This window comes from Lacerta agilis, chromosome 8, assembly GCF_009819535.1.
Source record: "Lacerta agilis isolate rLacAgi1 chromosome 8, rLacAgi1.pri, whole genome shotgun sequence".
NCBI lineage: Eukaryota > Metazoa > Chordata > Lepidosauria > Squamata > Lacertidae > Lacerta > Lacerta agilis.
In genome coordinates, this window is record NC_046319.1 from 48,427,227 (window position 1) to 48,449,757 (window position 22,531).

Genomic DNA, 22,531 nt, shown 5'->3' on the forward strand with positions numbered 1-22,531 from the left:
GGAGTCTTGACACCTGGAATTCTGCATGTGGCACCTATCCTGGTATTCCCCGCAACGGGCTGCGTGCATTTCAGCCAAGGACTTCCAGCAATTCTGATTTAGTGCTGAGGCTAGGTCTCCCACATGCAATCTGCACTTTTTTCTCTCATTTATGCCATGCTGGCACTGCAAAACGCCTGCTGAGTGGCTGAATTGAAACACACACACACACACACACACACAAACACAAAATACAGAGCAAAAGTAATCACCCACCCACCATTCAGTGGCTGCTTTGGTCCACGCCGACGAAATTGATGCATTTCACAAGAGCTGAGCCAAGATGGATGGCTTGCAAGAGTTGCCTTTCTGCAACTGCAACAAGAGGCATAGCATCAGAAAATGGGGAGAAGGACCATAGTGCAGTGCTAGAGCACCTACTTTGCATGCAGAAGGCCGCAGCTTCAATCCCGGGCATCTCCAGATGGGGCCAAGACATATCCCTTTCTGAAACCCTGGAGAACCTCTGCTATCTAATTCAGTACTGTCCACACTGACTTATCTTTTGCTCCACACTTTCTAGGCACAAGTTGCGCTTTCTTGGTCCGTGTCCTAGCACTTCTGTTTGTTTTTATTTTTGCCCCACTGCTTTCCCTAGGAAGATCCACTCTTTAACGCTGAATTGAAACCGACAGCAATTCGGGTTTCCCCTGGATTGCCATTTGCTCCGATTCAGCCGTTAAAAGCAGGTTCATGCAGGCAGGGAAAGTGACCGTGCAAAAACAAACAAATGCTCGGACTTCAAAGTGTGGCTTTAAAGGTCAGCTTCAAAGTGCAGACTTGTGCCTAGAAAGCGTGGGGCAAAGGTAATGAGCCTTCAGTGTGGACAGTACTGAGTTAGAGGGACCCAGTGGTTTGCCTCTGCAAAAGGCAGCTTCCTGTATAAATCCATGTTCAGGTGTGTTCTTTAGATTTGCACAGATAGCAAAGTCTACACTGTGCTGTCCGTAGGGGTGAGGAATAAATTCAGTTTGTCTTATATTAAAATGTGAACCAAGTCCTACCTAGCCCTGAAGAGCCATTGCCAGGTGGTATGGGCAACCTAAGCTAAATGGGCCACTGCTCTGACTCCTATCTTCCAGTGTTGTTTCTAAATATTCCATGTCTTTTCTTATGAGAACTCTACAAAGTTGGGAGCCCCATTGGTTCCTGTTGCTTTCAAAAATTGCTGTCATTGACTATTAACAAGATGAATGAGTCTTTTGCCATAACAATTATGTTAGTCTTTAGGCACCATGGGACTCTTTCCCCCCCCCTTCCTTTCTTTCTTTATTTCTTTTTGTACAGTAACCAACTAATAGGACTGCTCTTCTGGAACTGGAAAAATGAAATTATTGGCTGAAATACCTGGGTTAAAATGGTCCATGTCACACAAGTTTGACTGAGAAAAGAATCAAAATCCATATAAGTAATTAATTAATTAATTAATTAATTAATTAACTTATTAGTTGAGTTACAAATGTAACTCAAAGCAACTTACAATAAACAAAACAAAACCACTACATTAAAATCTAAAAGGCCATTCTATTCTTTAAAGAAGCAGGATTAAAACATCTTACCCACTCAAGGAGTTTGAATAATTGAAAGCCAAAGTCCAGATGGAAAAAAATGTTTTGTAATTATAGCCAACAAAATTTATTAGGACAGCCAAAATGTCATGAAATCATATGCAGTCTTTTGATTTCTCTGGAACAATTATCAACAGAGCCTGAGGGGCGGTATTGGCTAATGTTGAAGCCTTGGATGAAGAGTTATGGAGAATGCAGAAATGTGCACCCTAACATTTTTGATTGACCTATCTAACGGTACTCTCCTCCTAATACGCATTTTGGAATTCTTGATTGACATGCAGTTCTTAATTGCTCTGTCAGTCAAAGGAAACCAGCCCCACAGGGTTCTGTTCCTTTGTTTCTGTCCTTGATCCAAATATGTGCTGATTCAATTGCTCAAGTTTATATATAAAGGATGGAAGTTAAGGGTGCCAGGCATCAGCTAGTGATTAATGGTTGTCTAGGAAGAGGTGATAGCGGCAGATAATCCAAGAAGGCTTATCCGATTAAGTACAGTTTTGCTAAGATTCGTATTAGACCAATGTTTACCTCACAGAGACCAATCTCCCTTCCTCCCCCCCCCCCATGAGATTTGCGTTCTCTGTGGGAGAATGAGAGGGTTATTTTATCAACTTGAGCAGGACACAGAGATTGGGAATGGGGAGATGCAATGACATTTTGGAGATGGATTGGCCAATTTTTGCATCAGCCTATGTGATCTGTTGCATTAAATAAGCAAAGAGGGTAAAGGCTCCTTGAGTGAGCCTGAAGTCTGGCAGGCAGCTGGTGGAATCTGCAGCTGTCTCAGTCTCTGCAAAATAAAAATAAAAATTCAACCTCTGGAATTGATATAGGTGACTTTGGAAGGAGTGCACCATGCAGGACCTTTGCATCATGGCTCAGGGAATTATAAAGCTTTTAACCACTAAATGGGCTTTATGAACTTCAAAGTGCTCTAGGGAAGTTAACAGGACTTCTGTTTCACTTGCTGAAGGATATATCTGCCCTGTGAGGCATGCAGTGTGGACCACTGGAACATTGCAAGGAAATTGACTCATGATGAAAAGGCGTCTGTTTTGTCAAGCCTTTTTAGAGACTCCATTAATTGTTGGCCATTTGACCCTGTATTTTATGATTCCATGATGTTTTAACAGTTTGGATTGTATTTCTGGTGTTCACTGCTGTGATATTTTTTCTTACAAGTTGGTGGTTTATAAATACCCTCATAAATAAATATAAGTAAATAAATGCACCAGTTTCTGAAATTGCTTAGTGACCCTGATGGACCCTATATTCAGCCTCCTTAACCTGGTGCCCTCCAGATATTTCAGAACACAATCACCATCACCCCCAAATATCTCGAGGGCACTAGGCTGGGGCAGGTTGCTGTGTTTAGTAGGTTCTGTTTTGAAATACTGTGAACTTACTTCCAGCGATTTTTCAGAATCTGGACTCTTGCCTATAGCCATTGTGGAATTTGAATATCTCCTTGCCTTGACTTCTATATTTAACCACTTGAATCCTGTTCAAGTGGGAAACTGCAACAAGAAAGTTGCAGTGTGGCATGTTCCTGTTGTGTGTGCCAGCCAGCCAGATTTGCCTTCCTCAGCTGTCTCCGGCCACTGATCATGTTCGGTCATCATTAGGCCGATACTTCACTCTTGTTTCTCAGTGAACCTGTTTGGTTGGGTGCGATCCTGTTGACCTTAAAAGGATTTGTGATGCTGTTTTAGAGAGTAAGGGCTAGCCATAGTTCAGTGGTAGTCCTACTTTTTAAAAATAACAATAACAAATTCTGATTAAACTGGATGAGAAGGGCAGGAGCCAAGGTGGGAAATACTTTGGGCTTTCTTGACTGTACCTGTTACTAACTTTTAAACAGTGCTTTTTTCCTAGAAAAATGGGTGCAGGTACTCACCATGAAATGATTACAGTAAGTACCACACTTTTTAAAAACCAAAAAGAGGTGCAGGTACTGCTTACTAAAAACCAAAAAGAGGTGCAGTAAGCTGCGTCGGACGTTCGGCTTCCAAAAAACACTCGCAAACTTGCTTCCGGGTTTGCAGCGATCGGGAGACAATTTGTTCGGGAGCCAAGCTATTCAAGTACCAAGGTACCACTGTAATTACACATGCCAAGACACAGATCCATTTGCTGCAAACAGGAATATCTGCTTCCCTCTATGCTGTTTGAGGTTGGGCTATAGTTATGATATGGGCTAAAATGTGCATTTGTTTTGCAATTGTTTGTAGATGTTTTATTTTTAAATGTTTCTAGATGCTTTTTTTTAAATAAGAATTTATTAGTTTTCGACATTAAACAACAACTAGATGCTTTTTAATAGTTTTTTTTTAACGATTTAACTCCATTTTTAAAAAATGGTATCTTTTTAACATTTTGATATTTGCTGTCCTAGGCCCCTTTGGGATGAAGGGTGGAATAGAAATTTAAATAATAGTACAGTGGTACCTCGGGTTAAGAACTTAATTCGTTCTGGGGGTCCATTCTTAACCTGAAATTGTTCTTAACCTGAGGTACCACTTTAGCTAATGGGGCCTCCCGCTGCTACCGCACTGCCACCGCGTGATTTTTGTTCTCATCCTGAAGCATAGTTCTTAACCCGAGGTACTATTTCTGGGTTAGCGGAGTCTGTAACCTGAAGGGTCTGTAACCCAAGGTACCACTGTACTAGTAGTAGTAGTCAGAGGTCTCCCTGGGACAAGGATCCATACTGGCACAGTGGGAAGAACATTAGTATATCTTAGTACAGTGGTACCTTGGTTTAAGAACAGCCCTGTTTACGAACTATTCAGTTTATGAACTTTGCAAAACTGGAAGTAGTGTCCCGGTTTGTGAACTTTACCTCGGTCTAAGAACGGAATCCATATGGTGAAAGGGCACCGGCAGCGGGAGGCCTCATTAGGGAAAGGGCGCCTCAGTTTAAGAATGGTTTTGGTTTAAGAACGGACTTCTGGAACGAATTAAGTTCGTAAAACAAGGTCCCACTGTATATTGCTTTCAGAGAGGAAATTTTTGTGCATCTCTAACCTGTAGAATCCCAGGAATTGCTCTCCTGATAGGACACTTGGTCCCTTTACCAAAGAGAAGGTATCATTTCCCTATTTTGGAAGAGCAGTTGCTTTTCTAATACAAAACTACCAAAGTGTCTTCTCTTTGATTGACACAGAAGGTGTTGTCCTTTCAAGGGCACACCCTTTAACCAATTTATGCTTAGGTAGGCAACTTCTCAAAATATGCGACATGGCTAAATTATATTTGGGTGCTCACCTTCCCAGAGGACAAAGCTACTGTCAAGAGGTGATTCCTGACTTTTGCATCCGAACTGCAAAACATCTTTACATGTTCAGGACTCTGGATTCTGAGCTGCAGGTAAATGAGCAAGTAACTACCGCAGCCATCCCTAACCTGGTTCCCTCCTGCATAGCCAGATTGGGTGGGGCTGATAAGATTTGTAGTTCAAAACAGCAAGAGAACAGCAGCTAGCAATGTCTGAGCTACAGTAATATAATTTTCATTGTGATGAAATTTTTCCACCAGGCTATTTTCAGCTCAGCTACATGGGGTAAAACTTACTGAAATCTAGGGCTGTACACCAGATTCATCCAAGGTCCAAATCCTGAGCCAAATTGGACTGGGGGGGGGGTTCCCTACATTTTGTTGGAGTCAGGGTGTGACAGCCCCTGATCACTACAAGTTGGGTTGAGTGACCCAGAGTCATCCAGGGCTGTCAGGGCGTGGCATCAGGCAGGAAGGAAAGGAAGGTGTGACGGAGAAGAAAGCTAAGAAACCATGAAAATGCAAGACCTTCCAGGCATTTTTGTGGGAGAAGGGGGTGCCCTTCCTGCCAGGCCTCTTCTCTTTTCTGCCTCCCCAAACAGCACTGCATTGTACCCTCACGCTTAACAATCCAGTCCTGCTCTGTTTTTCTAATCCACGTTCTAGCCCTCTGGCCAGCTCTCCTCCTTCTTTCCTTGTCTTCTGCCCCCTCCTTCAACCTCCTGGCAAAGCGGCACCCCTAACTATGCATTTCTTGCAATCTGGATCGTGAATGCAGAACAGATGGCGTGACTCCACCTTCTCCAACCCAACCTGAGTTGGGGCTGATGAGAGCCGTTGTCTAGAGCAGCTGGAGGGCACCCATTTGGCAAAGGTTGATACAATATAATTATCTCTGTGCACACAGAGGCAGAATTTTGGATGTGCAACCTTTCACCTTTTGCTAACTTTGAAAGCCCTGTTGCTGGAGAGGTTGTGCCAGCCATTTGTGTGCTCAAGATTCCAATCAACTTTGTTTGGCCTAAGTCTGAGGTTCATTTTTAAAATAGGAGCAGGTGAGGCTTCTGTGACTGGAGGCGTTTTATCCCCGCTAAAAACTTTCTAGCTGTTCAAAACAACTTTTATTGTTGACATTGCATCAGAAGTCTGATGTAACATGAAGCGAGTGGTGGCCAGTACAATTAAACTTGTAAATGCCTTGCGCCAACCCTGTCTTCCTCTTTGATGGTCCTAAACCAGCTTTTCCCAACCTAGTACCCACCAATGGATACATGATTTTAATAATCGAGGATGATGGGAATTGTAGCTCAAAACATCCAGAGGGCAGGCGACTGGAGAAGGTTGGTCTATGGCCATGAGAGTCACGGGTTAAATAATAAAGCACTTTCAGAAATCAGGACCAGATCCAGGTTTGACAGAGCCCTCCATAAAGTATCCAGCATCCAGTCAATTTGAAAGTGCCTCTGGCGTAATGCTGTTCAGGGACACCATTAGGAAACTTAATGGCAACTGCTGAATCAGGTGTTGATGTGGGGCTTGTAAGAAATATTAAATGCTACAGAGATTTTGAAAGGAATTAAATGTAGCACTAAGTTCAAGGTCCTTAGTGGTGTACTAGTTATGAAGAAATGCATGAATCTCTAAGCACATCGCCAAATAAGAGGATAGGCTTGCATAAAATCTGCACCTCACCTCACCTGACTGGATGCCACATCATACTAGGGTGGAAAACAATAAGCCAGTGTGGTCTGTGTGGGGTAGAGAGGGAGAGGGAGAAGTAGAGTTTTTTGCTGATGCTGGAATCTGGAGAAGCAGAGGCATGCCTTGCTCTGTGCCAGACCCAAAGCTGTGACCTGGAAACCTAATAGGGAAGCAAGATTTTAATGCTCTTAGCCCCTCCATCCTACACTCGGGGTGTATATATGTGTAAATAAAGATCCCACAGCCTCCATGGACCTTCATCCCATGGAAAGCAACCCCTGAGAAAAGGCAAGTACCCATGGAGTCTCTTACCACTCGGAGATTAGGGTTGCTCAGATCAATATGTACGTACATCAATATGTAGATCAATATTGTATATAGACCATCCCATAATGAAAAGTTATCTGGGCTTGAGTGCCAGGTTTTAGGGGAGGGGAGGTTGGGGTCTCAGTGGTTGCTGGTCTAAGATAGGCATCCTTGTATGACTTGTCAAGCCATGCACCTACCCACCCCCCAAAAAACTCCTGAGCAGTTGATCCATATGCTTTCCTTTTCATGTTATTACCCCTAGCCCTAGGGGAACTGGCAATTCATGCATGTCTGGATTTCTCTCTGGGATCTTGATGAGATGAAAACTGTTATGTCATGGAGATTGTTACATATAGGAGTATTACTGTGACCATGCGAAACCCATGTAGTGCCTTCTTGGGCCATTGTGGGTTGTTTTTAAGGATGAGTGGTTGTTGTTGTTGTTTCCCTTCTGTTTCAAGATGTATCTGAACAGTTTGAAATGTTTTATTGCAGCCTTTCTGGTGCCTCCCCTCTTGGAGGCATCATGCCTCTGAACACCAGCTGCTGGGAGTCACAGGAGGGGAGAATGCTGTTGCACTCAGGCCTTGCTTGCAGGATTCCCACAGGCATCCAGTTGGCCACTGTGAGAACAGGATGCTGGCCTAGATGGGCCATTGGCCTGATCCATCAGGCTTGCCTTATGTGCTTATGAAGTCCACTGCTGAGCAGATTTCTGGTTCTTTCTCAGCAGCATCTTATATATTCTGATTTCTAGGGTTTGTGAATCAGCTTCAGATTTTAATAGTTTAGAAAACCCAAGATTATGTTTTTAAGGGTCCATCCTCTGGGCTCTGAAAAAGACAGCTGGGCCCTTTGGCCATTTGTATCGTGGACATTAACAAAGGCTCTGTGGTCAGAACAGAGCAGCTGGTCACGTGCTGCTTGAAACAGTGCCCATTAAGAGACAATGGGATGCAGCTGAGTTTTCCCACCACCCACTCAGCCCTGGCTACAAGTATTCTGCACCATGAGCCAATGTAATAATAAGCAAGGATTGGGACGCTACTTCTGGTAGCACTTGATGTGGTCGCGGGGGGCACACCGAGGGAATGCAGATGAGGCTGTCAGTAGGCAGATTGCGATTGTGAAATGCACTCTTTTAAACCCTGCTAAGCATGAATTTGACAGCTGGATAAATTTTAATGTTTGCATTTCTTGAAACCTGTAGCCAACCCTTCCACAGAACTGGTTATTTTGAATTAGACTAAGGAATGCAGCCTTCCAACGCCTCTTTGGATTCTCCTCCAACAGCATGCAATCTCTCCTTACCCTTAAGGCGTGGCGCAGCCAAGGGGATGCCCTCCAGATGTTATCAGAACCCACCACTCATTAGCTTTAACCAGCATGGCTGACAGGCAGGGATGATGGGAGTTGCAGTTCATCAACATCTGGAGGGCAAGATGCTGGCTAGCCCTGCCATGTAGGCCATGTGTGAGGTTTCCCTTTGCCAAGCCCTACTGATCCTCTGCTTCCACGAACCCGACATTTGATCATGTGATATTTAAAAGTGTGGGGCACGCACACAGCCACAGTTGGCCCTGCTCACTCAGACCCTGATGTTCCCATGTTTCGTGAGGAATGATGCAAATGCAGCTCTTGCATCATAACAGAGGGACGTAAGACAGCAGTATGCTGACATACTGTTCTATGGAACACAGTAAACAGGCTACAATCTGAGTCAACTTTGCCACCAGGGAATTGAAACCACCAAACCCTGCATATAAGGAGAGCCTGCTGGATCAGGTCAGTGGCCCATCTAGTCCAGCATCCTGTCCTTGCAGTGACCAATCAGATCCCTCGTGGAAAGCTTGCAGGCAGGACCAGAGCACAACAGCACCCCCCACACTACTCCATGAATTTGTTGTTTTCTGGGAATGAATTTTGACAGTATTCTCTCCTACCTGTGGTAGTAGAATGTGTCCTGGCGTGATGCAGACAAGGTCCCTTTAACCTACATCCCTATACCTGTACGCACACTTTCTCTCCCACACACCTTTGGTCTTCCAGATGCTGCTGACTACAGCTCCCATCAGCCCCAGCAAGCATGACCAATGGCCAGCGATGACGGGAGTTGCAATTCAGCAACATCTGGAGGGTCAAAGGTCCCCCACAACCAGTATAGAGAAGCCCTTGATGTATTAGAACAGGGAGTTCTGAGGAGTGACTCAAAACAAAGGCAGCTGTCTGACAAGGGAATACCAGGAATTATTTATTACTTAAACAGCCTCAGTTTTTTGCACTCACAATCAGTTGTGGGTATAATTTTGTGGGCACAGTGAACGGCAGCTGAATGCTGTGCAACTGCATCCACAAATCAGCAAGAGGAATTGTGTTATACTGCCAGTATCTCTCTAGCTCTAGCTCTCACACACACCTACACACACACAAGTTCTTACAGTTTCCCGTGTGCAGTTAGAAATAGGAGACAGGATTTGAGTGCCACTCCCCACCTGCAGTTCCCCAAAACTAGCATTTGAAGGTGCATTGCCTCTGACGGTGGAGGTACAACAGTTGCCATTGATAGATAGCCTTTACCTCCCTGAATTTGTCTTTTGAAGGCATCCAAGATTCATTTTTTTGATTTTGTTATTGGGAAGAAGGAACAGCTATCTAACATGCCATGGTGTTCTGGAGAATATAGGTAGCAGAACTCTGCTTTCTAGCTATGTGAATAGATGTGTATTTTATTTTATTTTATTTAGGCATATAGACATTTCTATCCCACCCTTTTAGTGCATATGCCAGGAGTGGGGAACTTTAAACCCTGGGCCCAAATACAGCCTTCCAGTCTCTCTGTCTGACCCTTGGGGCTCATCCTAAGAAACACACCTTATCCTCCTGCTCTGTGCATTCTTGAGCTGTTGCAGTGTTCACGGTCTCTGCGCCTCCCCCTTTAAAAAAAAAAACCCAACAAACCCCATCTTGTACACAGTTTTATTTGTTTTGCTTAATTCCCTCCAGAGTTTCTGCAGGCCCGGGCACCACCTGCTGTTTGTGCCAACATGTGATTGCCATCTGCAATGTGTTTGCTTATTCCCATAAATGAAAATTGCTGATGAGTTGTCGTGGTGCGGGTTCTTGTCCTCTTGTTATTTTGTGGCGTGCCTATTCCCAGTAGCCAGGCTGAGCTTCACCTGAGCAAGACTGGCTGATTTATTTTGAAAGGGCAGAGGGGGGGGGGTATAATGAGGCATCAGTGTATTGCCATTGTGTTGTGTCTAAAGGGCTGAAAATGCCCCCTAATGTTGCTGCCATGACCACAAGCTGCAAAGAAGGGCAACAAGTTTGCCTCAGTTACCACTGGCTGCATTCATATTCTGCCTTCACTTTTCATTCATTCATTTTATTTGTATACCTCTTTGTATGCTGGAGGCAGTATGCTCCTGAATATCACCCAGGTCCCCACTGAGTGCTGTTGTGCTAACATCCTGCTTATAGGTTTCCCATCGGATCTGGTTGGTCACTGTAAGACCAGGATGAAGGACCATATGGGCCTTTGGCCTACTCCAACAAGACTTTCCTTTTGTTCTTATGTTCACGTAGTGACTTCATGGCAGAAGTAAGGACCTCTGAGAGTCTGGCTACACTTTATGCGAAGGGGTTGGGAGCTTGTCACCCTCCAGATATTGCTGAACTCCAATTCCCATCATCCTCAGCAACCATGGCCAATGATCAGGATACTGGGCATTGTAGTTGAGTATCGTGGGGGGGCTACATGTTCGTCACCCCTTCTTGACACAAGAAATGAAGCCACATATAAACCAGGCTTTGAGTGTTGTGAATTCAGAAGAATCCCTCAGAGATGAGCAGAGGACGCTGGAGGGGACCACAGAGCCACTGATTGTTTATCTGTGCTCATTATCTCTCTCCTTTAGCTACTAATTTCCCCTAAGGGTTGGGAGGGGGGAGCAGGGACAATTAGCAGCTACGGAGAGATCAGATGAGCATTGATAAACAACAGAAGGAAGAATGTGGCCAGCAGCTCTGACATCTCCACTAGCTTCCCGTGACCATCGCCAGGGGGTCATAACCCAAGGAGAGTCTGCTGGATCAGGCCAGAGGCTCATCTGATCCAGCACCCTCATCTCTAAGTGGCCAACCAGATGCCTGTGGAAAACTTGCAAGAGGGATTGGAGCACAAGAGCTCTTTCCGCTCTTGTGGTTTCCAGCAACTGGTATTCTGAAGCCTTGGAAGCAGAAGATAGCCGTTGTGGCTAAGAGCCATCAACGGCCTTCTCTTCCATGAATGCTTCAGAATTTTCAGTAGCCTGAGCCAGGCTTATATGGAGCCAGTTTTCACACAATGCAAGCAATGTCCATTATCCGGCTCTTAACACTATGCAAAATCTTGGGGATTGCTTTGGGAATAACTTCATTGTAAATGAAGCCCTGTCTTTTTCAGACATTTACAAGTTCTTTGTTTCTTTCCCCTCTCCCAAAGGATCATCCACGAAGATGGCTTCTCTGGTGAAGATGTGAAGCAGTACAAGCCTGTGGTCTATAGCAACACTATCCAGTCACTGGCAGCCATTGTCCGTGCAATGGACACTTTGGGTGTGGAATATGGAGACAAGGAGAGAAGGGTAAGTGAGAACCCAGCAGATCCCCAGGAACAAGTGATTTGCGGTGGGCTGGTTTGTTGATTGGTTTGTTTCATAGAATTTATGCACAGCTTGGTTGTCTGAAAACCCTCAAAGTGGTTTACAAAGAGAATAAAACAGTAACATCAGCAAAAAAGCCACAAAGCAACTCTATAAATCCTTCAAAACACAAAATCAGCAAAACTGTAAACAGATTAAAATATGCATCCATATTCTACACATCTGGTTAGACTTGCTCAAACAAAAATGATTTTAGCAGGTGCTGAAAAGAACACAGTGAAGGCACCTGCTTGATGTCAATAGGCAGGGAGTTCCAAAGTGTAGGGGCTGCCACACTAAAACACTGCTATCTTACAAATGCAGAACATTTTTGACACTTCCACAGATTGAAGTGGTCAAGCAGGCATGTACCTGTATGTGGGGTAAGACAATCTCACAAGTAAGCTGGTCCCAATTTATAAGTTGCAAAAATAAATAGATGATCAGCAATGACAGCAACATGAAAAAACCCACCAACTTGTACACATACATTTTTACAGTAATATGTTTTTAATTGTTTTTAATTGTTTATCACTTGTTTGCTGGCCTGGCCTCCTTTGGGAGGAAAGGCAGGATATAAATTTAAGTAATTAATATCTCATAAGCCTATAGGATGTAAACAGCAATGTTCCAGTTGCACATGCAAGCTGATTCTGGAACTAATTTGCACATTTTGCACAGCCATGCTCATTGCCTCTCCACCAGCAGGTATACAACTGCTGAATTAGAAACTATTATTCCGGGTGCTATTGCAGTATGAAAAGTCTTGCTGCCTGGATAGAATGTGTTATTGAATGCTACGTGATTTTTGAAGGATAAGCTCATTCTGCAACAGCACCGTTTTTCAAACTGGTATTCCCCACCTGTTTTGGACCAAGGCAAGTGAGGGGCACCAGGTTGGAGACAGCTGCACAATCAGGCTGGCTATTAATGGCATAAACAAACGCGTGGCAGGTAGCAAACGATCAGGGTTGCTGTTTTTCTCCCTAGATGATATCATTTGGGGTGTGCAGTCAGAGGATTCTCCATTTTGCAAGAGAACTCACATGAATCTCATTCAAGCACTTGCCTTCATGCTGTTACAATTGCACAAGAGCAGGGCGGCATTTGCTAGCCCCCTGCCCCCATCCCATCCTCACTCAGCCCCACTGTCCTCAATGGGTTGGTAGGGGAACATCTGAAGTGAGGAAGGCTAGACTGAGACTTTGCTGTCAAAATTGTGAGACTGCACAACTTTCCCCCCCCTTGTTGTTATTTATTAGGGTTGGCAAACTTGTTTGCTTTGGTGTTTTGCTGCAAATATCAGGACTATGTAACCGTTGTGGTTAAAGCAAGGAAGCTCCTTTTTCTGGCTTTGCTTGATATGATATGTCAGTGGCATTATATGTTTGTATGTTGATTTTCCACCCTGGAGCAAAAGGCTGTGCATATTTATCTTCCCCACCCTTTACAACAGCCCTGTGAGGTGGGCTAGGCTAAGTTAATACATGTATGTAGGCAGCAGCTTTTGTTCAATATAGTTTTGGGGTGGGGGTGGGTGTTAATGCAAGGGTTGCATTCAGATTGCAATGTAGAAAGCCCAGGAAATCCTGCTGGAATCCCTGATGATGCCATTGCTGTGGTCCCTGGCCATCTCCTGTCTCCAGTAGCCAACTTTGGATGCGAAAGAAGGATGCAGAGGAGCAGCACTGGTGATCATGCAAGTTTGGGGTAGGATGTGGCATCTCCTGGCACTCTTCCCACAGTGGCCCTCTGGCATGTCTAGCTGCTGACCAAGGTGCCGCTTTCACAATCCTGTGAGCGTGAAACTCCTTGTTTTACCATAGGGAAATGTCATTGGTGTTCTTACAAAGCCAGGCTCTTTCCCATAGAGAGCAAAGCACCTCTTGCTTACTTTAAGCACATTGTTTCCTTTGCATCGGAGGTTAGCAGCCTGCTCTGGGTGCAGGGGCACATTTGGAGGTCTAAAGAACAGTCACAGACACCACAGAAATAACCTATTCACAGAAGAAAAACTAGTGGGGCTCAGAACCCCTCCCAAACAGGTAAAGCGCCTACGTCGTTTCCCAAAATAAATTTTAAAAATAAAAATGAAGTCCCAAATAACAAGCCCTTTGACCCTAAATTAGAATCCTGACCTGCAGTAACTCAGGATGTAGATTTGAAGTTGTCTTAGGCAGATCATCCCAACATAGAGTTTTTAGAACACAGGTAACTGGCTTTGCCACCCCCTCCCAAGCTGCCATTGCGCACCTGGTTCCAGTTGCTGGACCTCTGGGTCTTTATTTAAAAAAACAAGGTAGAGCCCACAAACCAGGTGTCTTCCCATGCCTGCTGTAGAGCAGTGTTTTTCAAGCACTGTTCCGCGGCACACTAGTGTGCCGCGAGATGTTGCCTGGTGTGCCGTGGGAAATTACTTTATATATAGTCAATATAGGCACAGAGTTAAATTTTTTAACATTTTCTAATGGTGGTGTGCCTCATGATTTTTTTCATGAAACAAGTGTGCCTTTGCCCAAAAAAGGTTGAAAAACACTGCTGTAGAGATTGATAATCACCTGAAGCATAAGGACTGTCTTTGAACTGCGGCATTGAAGTGCCTAAGTTAGGGGAGCTAACTTGTTCTGAATAGTCCACTCAGCTAGACTGGTAAAGAAAAACTGATTTATATGCATTGTATGTGCCAAAAAACATTGTGCCACCAGATGGTGACATGGAGTCCCATTTTTCTCTACCTGTTTTCCCTGTTTAAATTTACAGCACTTTAAGCTGAAACGCTTCTTTGATGTGTCTAGATCCAGCCCTTAGTTCTGCTCCCATAGACTTAATTTCTGAGTGTCTAGCTGATCTGCATGGCTTCACTACTGGAGCTTATTTAGTTGAGAGTTTATTCCTGGAAACACCAGCAGTTTTCTATCTCCTGGTCAGCTCTTTCCATATCATTCTGCTGCGGTGCAGGGTTGTGTTGCAAAACCAATTCCCTGCACTCTATTGTGGGATTTTGAGCTATGCACATGCACATCAATCACTCGATTTTTCACAGATCAGTAGCTCAGTGGGAATGACTCACAGCTGAATGTGTGAACTGATGCAAGAACTTTGTAGGCTGGAGTCGACATGAAAAGTGATGAGGAACTGTGGCATTAGATCTGCCTTGGCTTATTCCCGGCATATGCAGGCCTGCACTTAATACGACCGTTATCATGTGCTGAACGTGGAGGCGTGTGGATTGGCCTCCCAATAGTTATGGTGTTGAAAATTATGGACTGGTGGGGGGGGGGTGTCAGAAGGCAAGATGCGTCTCTTAATACTCTGCTGGTGGTGAAGACTTCAGTGAAGAAGCTGCCAACACCTCAGATATACCCCCGCTCCTCACAGTTCCTTTCTTTGTTGTGGAATTTGCACGTGGTAGATATGGGAACTTCACCAATGGAGGATAGAAAGGGTGCACAATGCAGAAGGGGAGAGGGAGGGAGGGAGAGTTGTGCTCATGTTGCTTATTGAACTTCTACCCTGCCTGCTTCCATATCTCGCAGCTCATGGTTGCTGCTCCTTTCCAGGCCCAGTTCCAGATGCTCGCATTTGGACTGGGAACTGTGGGTGGGGAGAGTGGCTCTTGTGCTCAGGTCCTGCTGGCAGGCTTTCCAGAGGTCTCTGGTTGGCCAGTGTTTAAATAGGATGGTGGACTAGGTGGGTCTTTGGTCTGATCCCATGGCCAGGCTCTTGATAAGTTCTTAGGTGCACCCACTCAGCTCCCACTCATTTTCCTATTGCAAGCTAGGGATGATCAGGAGAGGAAAGCACCATCGGGCAGGAGCTGTACTTTTCGTGTATTCCTTTTACTGTTCAAGGAAGATTATCCGGCATGAAATGAAGTTCAATACACATTATGTAGCATAAAAGGAGAAGTTCATGCAGTCCTGCAAAATGCAAATGGGTCAAGGGAAAATTCCTCTGGCGTTCCATGTCATAATCAAGTGGATTATTGTCATTCTTTAGCGAAACCTGAGTTCTAAGGCCAGCCACCTAAATGAAAGAGAGAGATAGAGACAAAGAGAGAGGGAGGGAGGGAGGGAGGGAGGAAGAATGAATGAGCAGCACTTTAGGTCTCAGGACTTGTAGAAATAGGAAATTGATTTTCAAGCTATTTCCAAATGGGAGTGAAGAATGCTGGGCAATGCCTTTGGACTGCCTTCATGTTCATTATGGCTCTCCAAGTATGTCAGTTCTCGAATGAAACAAATAATTTACTATGCATAATGCAGCTTTATTTTCTAGCCTGAGGGACGTTGCTGTGCCCATCATGATCTCTTCCGCTTTGTTCGTTATTTGGGAGGCTTTCTCTAAGGGGCATTTCATCATTTGCCCCATGGCCAGCTGTTCGTTCTGTGCTCTGCCATCCCCTTTGTTTATTGGTGCCTCGACTGCTCATGATTGGTTGCGCAATTCCTTTTCTTGCCATCCATTAGCTGGCTGCGATGGGGGTTTCGCCAAGTGGCATAGCCCTCATTCTCCTCTCTTGTATACGTTCCCTAGAGTTCAGAAGCAAACGAATCTTCCCTTGATGCAGAGGGAACCGTCCCCCATGCCTCTGTCCCAATTGGCCCTGTGGGTGAGGCCTGCCCAAAATGGAGGGCCTGGTGCAGCAAAAGGTGGGTGGCACCAAATGACCATCCCCTCCCCTGGCCGCACAGGAAGAGGGAAGCCCCCCAGGACCAGCTGCAGTCACACTGCATAGCAAGCAACCATCTGAGCCACGAGCCCCATGTGAGCAGATATTCCCTTAATGTAAGTTAGGTCATTTTAGACTCTGGGCTAATGGTATTACTGAGGTGGCAATGTGGCTTACTTCATTTGCTTCACAGTGTGACAAGCCCACTCTGCTATGTTTGAGGTCCTTCATCATCATTCTCTGGGGACGGGATGGACTTCTACCCAAAAGCCCTACTTCGATAAAAATGTGGAAGAGTTACTGAAGAGTTGATAGAATGATGACATGGGCCACATCTCCCGCTCATGAGACATCAGTTGGGCCATGCGGGAGATGCAACCTGATTTTGTTTCCTCAGGGAGTGCACCTCATAACCTTTGGATGGCAAATGTTCTAAAATGGGAGGACATTAGGGTCAAAATGACTGCAGTCCAGCTGTTGCATCAGCTAGCTGGTACACAATAATACCGGAATGAATCATGTTTAATGCACACTGGATTATGTAAACAGCCAAATAGGGCTTTGATATTAATTGATGAGAGAGAGAAATCTTCCAGAGTAGACATTCAAATGGTAGCTTTGCCAGATTCTGTTAAGCTATTTGTAGGCAGTAGTGTGGCTCAAATTACTGGTTGGGGTTGTTAGGATGAGTTCCACGGAAGAAGCACTGAATGTGTCCTTGAGTGTTAATTTTCTTAGGAATCTCAATTTTCTTTTTTCTTTTTTTAAAAAAGCAAGTTTCTAGACCTTATGGTGGTAAAGTTCTTCTTGAAAGTGCCTGGGCAATGCCAGCTCAAATGCATGAAGCATGAGAGCACACTGAACAAATCTTTCAGAACTTGGAGTTCCTTGCCACTCTTGAAATAAAATAGGAAATAGGAAAAGTTATAAAAAAAGAAAATACAGAGAGAGAGAGAAGCCATGCAAGATATATTATGTAAATCTGCCACTTTGGTACATTTTGTAAAGGTTGCAGCTTTTCCTGGGGCAGGTTTTCATAGAATCATGGAATTATATAAATATAAAGGGACCCTATGGGTCATCTAGTCCAACCCCCTCAACTAAAGCATCCGTGAGAGATGGCCACCCAACCTCTGCTTAAAAACCTCTAATGAAGGAGAGTCTGCCACCTTCTGAGGTAGTTCATTCCTTCATCAAACAGCTCTTACTGTCAGAAAGTTCTTCCTAATGTTTAGTTGAAATCTCCTTTCTTGTTTGAATCTGCTACCACCCCCAGAAACATAACTATTTATGTTCCTGTGAATAGTCAACATTTGTTGCATAGAATGTGGGGCACATTCACACTGTGCATTTAAAGCACCACTTTAAACAGTCCTGGCTTCCCCCAAAGAATTCTGAGAGAGTTGTAATTTGTTAAGGCTTCTGAGAGTTGATGAGAGACCTGGAGTGGCTTAACAGTCAAACCCTCTTCCCAGGAAACTCTGGAAATTGTAGTTCTGTGAGGGGAATAGGGGTCTCCTAGCACCTTTAACAAACTACAACTCCCATAATTCTTTGAGGGGAGGCATGGCTGTTTAAGGTGGTATCATAGCGTTTTCAATGTACGGTGTGAATGTGGCCTAGTTCCCACACACTAGTTCCCTAGTGTGTTCACACTCAGAGGATGACCTCCAAACCATCCTAAATATCTTCGCAGAAGCTTACGAAAAGCTTGGCCTGTCGCTCAACATCCAAAAAACCAAAGTGCTGCACCACCAAGTACAAAATAACCCCTCTGCAGCACCACAAATCCAACTCAATGGTGTAACGTTGGAAAATGTTGATCACTTCTACCTAGGCAGTTCTCTTTCCACAAGGGTCAACATTGATGCTGAAATCCTACATTTCCTGAGCTCTGCAAGTGCAGCTTTCTCCCAATTGAAGAGCAGACTGTTTGAGGACCAGGACATTTGCAGGAAACCAAAATGCTTGTTTACAAAGCTATTGTACTACCAACCTTACTGTATGCTTGTGAAACATGGACCACTTACAAACGTCATCTCCAACTTCTCGAAAGATTCCATCCACGGTGTCTCCAAAAAATCTTACACATCACTTGGGAAGACAGGCAAACTAATATCACTGTACTGGATGAAGCAAAGATCACCAGTGTTGAAGCAATGATTCTTCAACATCAACTTTGTTGGACTGGTCATGTTGTGCGGATGCCTGATTATCGTCTTCCAAAGCAACTACTCTATTCCGAACTTAAAAATGGAAAGCATAATGCTGGTGGTCAACAAAAGAGGTTTAAAGACTGTCTGTCTCAAGGCAAATCTAAAAAAATGTAGTATAAACACTGACAACTGGGAAACACTGGCCTGTGAGCACTCCTGTTGGAGAACAGCCTTTATGGAAGACAATCTTACTCGGCTACGAGTGATCGCTATAGAAGAAGAAGAAGTTCCCAAAGGAACTCTGCCCCAAGAATGTGATGTTTACATTTACTCAGAGGAGGGTAAATGAGAGGGTAAAATAAAACAGGAAAGTCAGAGGACAGAGTCCAGTGACAGTACACTTAACGTACCTGCAGTGCCATTTCTAGCATATCCAAGTGGCAAGTGGTGGGAATACACCTGCCTGACACCTGGAGAGTTGCTGCCTCAAAGGCTTATTTAGGCACAGGGGAGAAATTTGATTCAGCTTTCAAGTAAAGGTGAACCTGACTAATCTTCACTCCCTGATACAGTACGCCAGCAGTAACACAGCCATCCCTTGAAATTCGCATTTATCCAAATTTTGCATAGTGGTTCGCAGGCCAGGCAATGCGTACAAGTAAAGTCTGCGTGAAAATTGGATAAGTTAGTGAACATGACCCTAAAACAAGCATTACATTGGTAGAAATTCTTATGCAAATATATCTTATGAGGAACGGTTGAGGGAGCTGCATTTGTTTAGCCTGGGGGAAAAGGAGACTGAGAGGAGATATGACAGCAAGCTTGTTTTCTGCTGCTCCAGAGGGTAGGACACAAACCAATGGCTTCAAATGACAAGAAAGGAGATTCCAGCTAAACATCAGGAAGAACTTTCTGGCAGTAAGAGATGTTCAACAGTGGAACGGAATCCCTCGGGAGGTAGTGGATTCGCCTTCCTTACAGGTTTTTAAGCAGAGGTTGGATGGCCACCTGTCATGTATGATCTAGTAGAGATTCCTGCATCGTAGAGTGGTTGGACTAGATGACCCTCGAGGTTCCTTCCAACTCTACAATTCTATGGTTCTTTGTAGATCTGCCCTCTGTAGCCCTCTACAGCAGAGCCCAGCTTCTTGCCTGAATTCCACAAAGTGGTCCAGGTAGGATCGAGAGCAGTCGGCCTGTGAACCTTTGGGGGCTTCCCACTCTGCCAAACACACACACACACCCTGTGTGAGAAGGCCTGATGGAAGCAGAGGAGGGACGTGCAGCTGTGTGTCTGTACTTGTCTGTGTGGCTCTCCTGAAAATGTAACCGGAGTACCAACCAGTATGGTGTTTTTGAATTTTGCTCTACATCCTGGTAATGTAGCTTCTGTCGTCATGGCAGCATCTCTAATCCTCACTTAGAAGTAATCATTTAAGCCCGCTTCCTTGATTCTCTTTTAACCTGGAGCTGCATTTATCGGGACGAGAAGAAAGAAAGGAGCGTTTGCGATCAGCAACGTAAAATATGAAGCTGGACTTGGCCAGGATACGGCAGACCTTCCCTCTCTAGCCACCTTTGAGTGTGGCAACATCGAGGGGTGGAGGTCCACTAATTGAACTGCAAAGGGGGAAAATGGCTGCCTTAGCCTCAAACAACCCCCCCCCCCCAAGCAAAGCCTTCCATATTATTTTGTGTTTAGTTCCCTTCCATTTCTAGCCGACTTTTGTTCCCACTGTGAAACACAAGGTGTCATAGATGGGCACCTCCTGGCATTGACCAGATATTGCCCCACTGAGGGGCAGTGTTGTGCCTCTTTTTTATTATTTAACAAAATTTATATACTGCTTGATCGTGGTTTACAAGAAGTATTAAAGTATTGATTTTAATACAAGAAGTATTAAAATTATCTATGAAAAGAGTTTAAAAGCAAGCAGTTAAAACTTTTGAAGGAAAATTAAAATTAACAAAGATTCAAACATGTTGACATTTAGATGTTTGTCTAAAGAAAAAAATGTTTCAAGCAGAAGCCGAAAAAGTTTCCCTGGAGACTCCTGCAGGGAGTTCCGAAGTGTAGGTGCTGCCGCATTGGAAAAAATCTATTTCACGTAAGTGCAGACCAGTAAGGACACCAGTTCTTCCATGGAGAGGGAAGCCTCTCACAACCCAATGGGCCACATTAAATGGTGGGCATGTCCAGAAGCAAAACTAGGTGTGGTCTGAAGCAAAAGTGGGCAGAGCAACAGATGGGACTTCAATCATTGTGCAGTAGGCTACTTTCCAGTCCTGCAAGAGCCAGAGGTCTCTGCACAACTGCACCCGCCTCTCCATCCAGGCAAGCGAGAGGCATTACTGCAGCTCATGTGCATGTTCCTCTCAGGCAAAATCACACCAGGAGGATGCAGTGCTGAGCTGGTGAGGGGCGTGACCTGGAGAAAGTTTGAGACCTTGATGACTGCATTTGGCCCCCAAGCTTGAGGTCCTCCACTCCTTATTTTCATCCTCCACCTGGTCTGCTCCACACTCCCATCAGCTTTCCAAGGATCCATACCTATGCTTCCTGCGTGGTTGTGACCTTACTTCACCTAAGCAGCAGGAGGGAGGGAGACTGCTGGGATTCCAGAGAGTGCACTTCCCCATGTGTGCAGTTGGAACATGCCACCAAATTCAGAGCCAATCAGGTCTGCAGGAGGTAGCAAGCACTTTGCTGTTGCCTAGCAGCTCTTGTTCATATCTTCCCTGGGCAAGAGTAGAATCATCTCCACCACCGCCCCACACACCTGCGGAATGAGCCGCTCTAGTCTCTGGCAATACAAAAAGTGTCTACTGATGATACTGCCAGGTTAGGCACATTGAAATCAGCGTGCTTAAAGGTAAAGGTAAAGGGACCCCTGACCGTTAGGTCTAGTAGCGAAGTCTCTGGGGTTGTGGTGCTCATCTCGCTTTACTGGCCGAGGGAGCTGGCGTATAGCTTCCGGGTCATGTGGCCAGCATGACTAAGCCACTTCTGGCGAACCAGAGCAGCGCATGGAAACGCCGTTTACCTTCCCGCCAGAGTGGTACCTATTTATCTACTTGCACTTTGACATGCTTTTGAACTGCTAGGTTGGCAGGAGCAGGGACCGAGCAACGGGAGCTCACCCCATTGCAGGGATTCAAACCGCCGACCTTCTGATCGGCAAGCCCTAGGCTCTGTGCTTAAATGCACCTAAATCTGTGCTGGAGATTGAGCTATGAATTTGATTAACCTTGCCTTTAGCATGGACTAAAATAGTAGCCTTCGGTAGCCTTAGTCAGGAACCAGTTTCTCTCAGCCTCAGCACCTGGGATCCTGACCCTACCTTGCAGGGTTGTTGTACAGATTTCTGAAATGATATATGTAGAATGCTGTAAACACTTGAAACTTCTTTCTAGGGCTGCATTCATACAGCACATTCTGTTTTCCCAACAGAATCTCGTGAACTCTCAGTGCTCATCCGTGCAGTGATTGCTATGTGTTTGCAACCCCATTAACCCAAACAGTTGTGGGGTGAATTTGGTGGTGATCTTCTGACATACAGTTATTTCTTGCCATGGGGGAATAGAAGTACATGTCACAGCAAATCTGGTGGCATAAGTGTCACGCTGCGCCCACTGATGTACATGATATTTAGCGCCACATGGTGGTATATCAATTCAAAATGCAACAGAAAAAAGGAAACAGGGACATTATAACCAAGAGAACTTGCACAAAAATTCCCACATGTGAATGCACCCTAGATGTTTATTACTGTATCTTATTTTAAAAAATGTCCAGAAAGGTAGTCATGTCAGTCTCTTGTGGCAAATATATTTAAAAGACCATAGAGTGCTTAAACAGCCAAAGGCCTGGGAGAAGAGGAACGCTTTCACCTAACACCTAAAGATAAGTAACAAAGGTGCCAGACAAGCTCTTCAGGGGAGAGCATCCCACAAGTGGGGAGCCACCACATAAAAGTCCTGTTCTCGTGCTACTTCCCTCCAGACCTCTTGCGGAGGAGGCAAATGGAGAACGGCCTCAGATGATGATCGCAAGGTCTGGGTCAGCTAGCATCTCTGTTGGGATGAACTTATTTCAAACTTGGTGATGATAGTGCCGGCATTCAA

At 44.9% G+C, this 22,531-nt stretch overlaps 1 protein-coding gene across 3 annotated transcripts in view; it reads left to right on the forward strand.

Annotated features, from left to right (window-relative positions):
• The window catches only part of GNAO1 (G protein subunit alpha o1), a 165,344-nt gene that overhangs the window by 57,849 nt on the left and 84,964 nt on the right, over window positions 1-22,531 (forward strand). For all 3 annotated transcript variants that reach the window (XM_033157264.1, XM_033157265.1, XM_033157262.1), the window contains exon 3: window positions 11,380-11,521. In XM_033157264.1, the coding sequence (XP_033013155.1) occupies window positions 11,380-11,521 (142 nt within the window). The remainder of the gene's footprint in view (window positions 1-11,379; window positions 11,522-22,531) is intronic.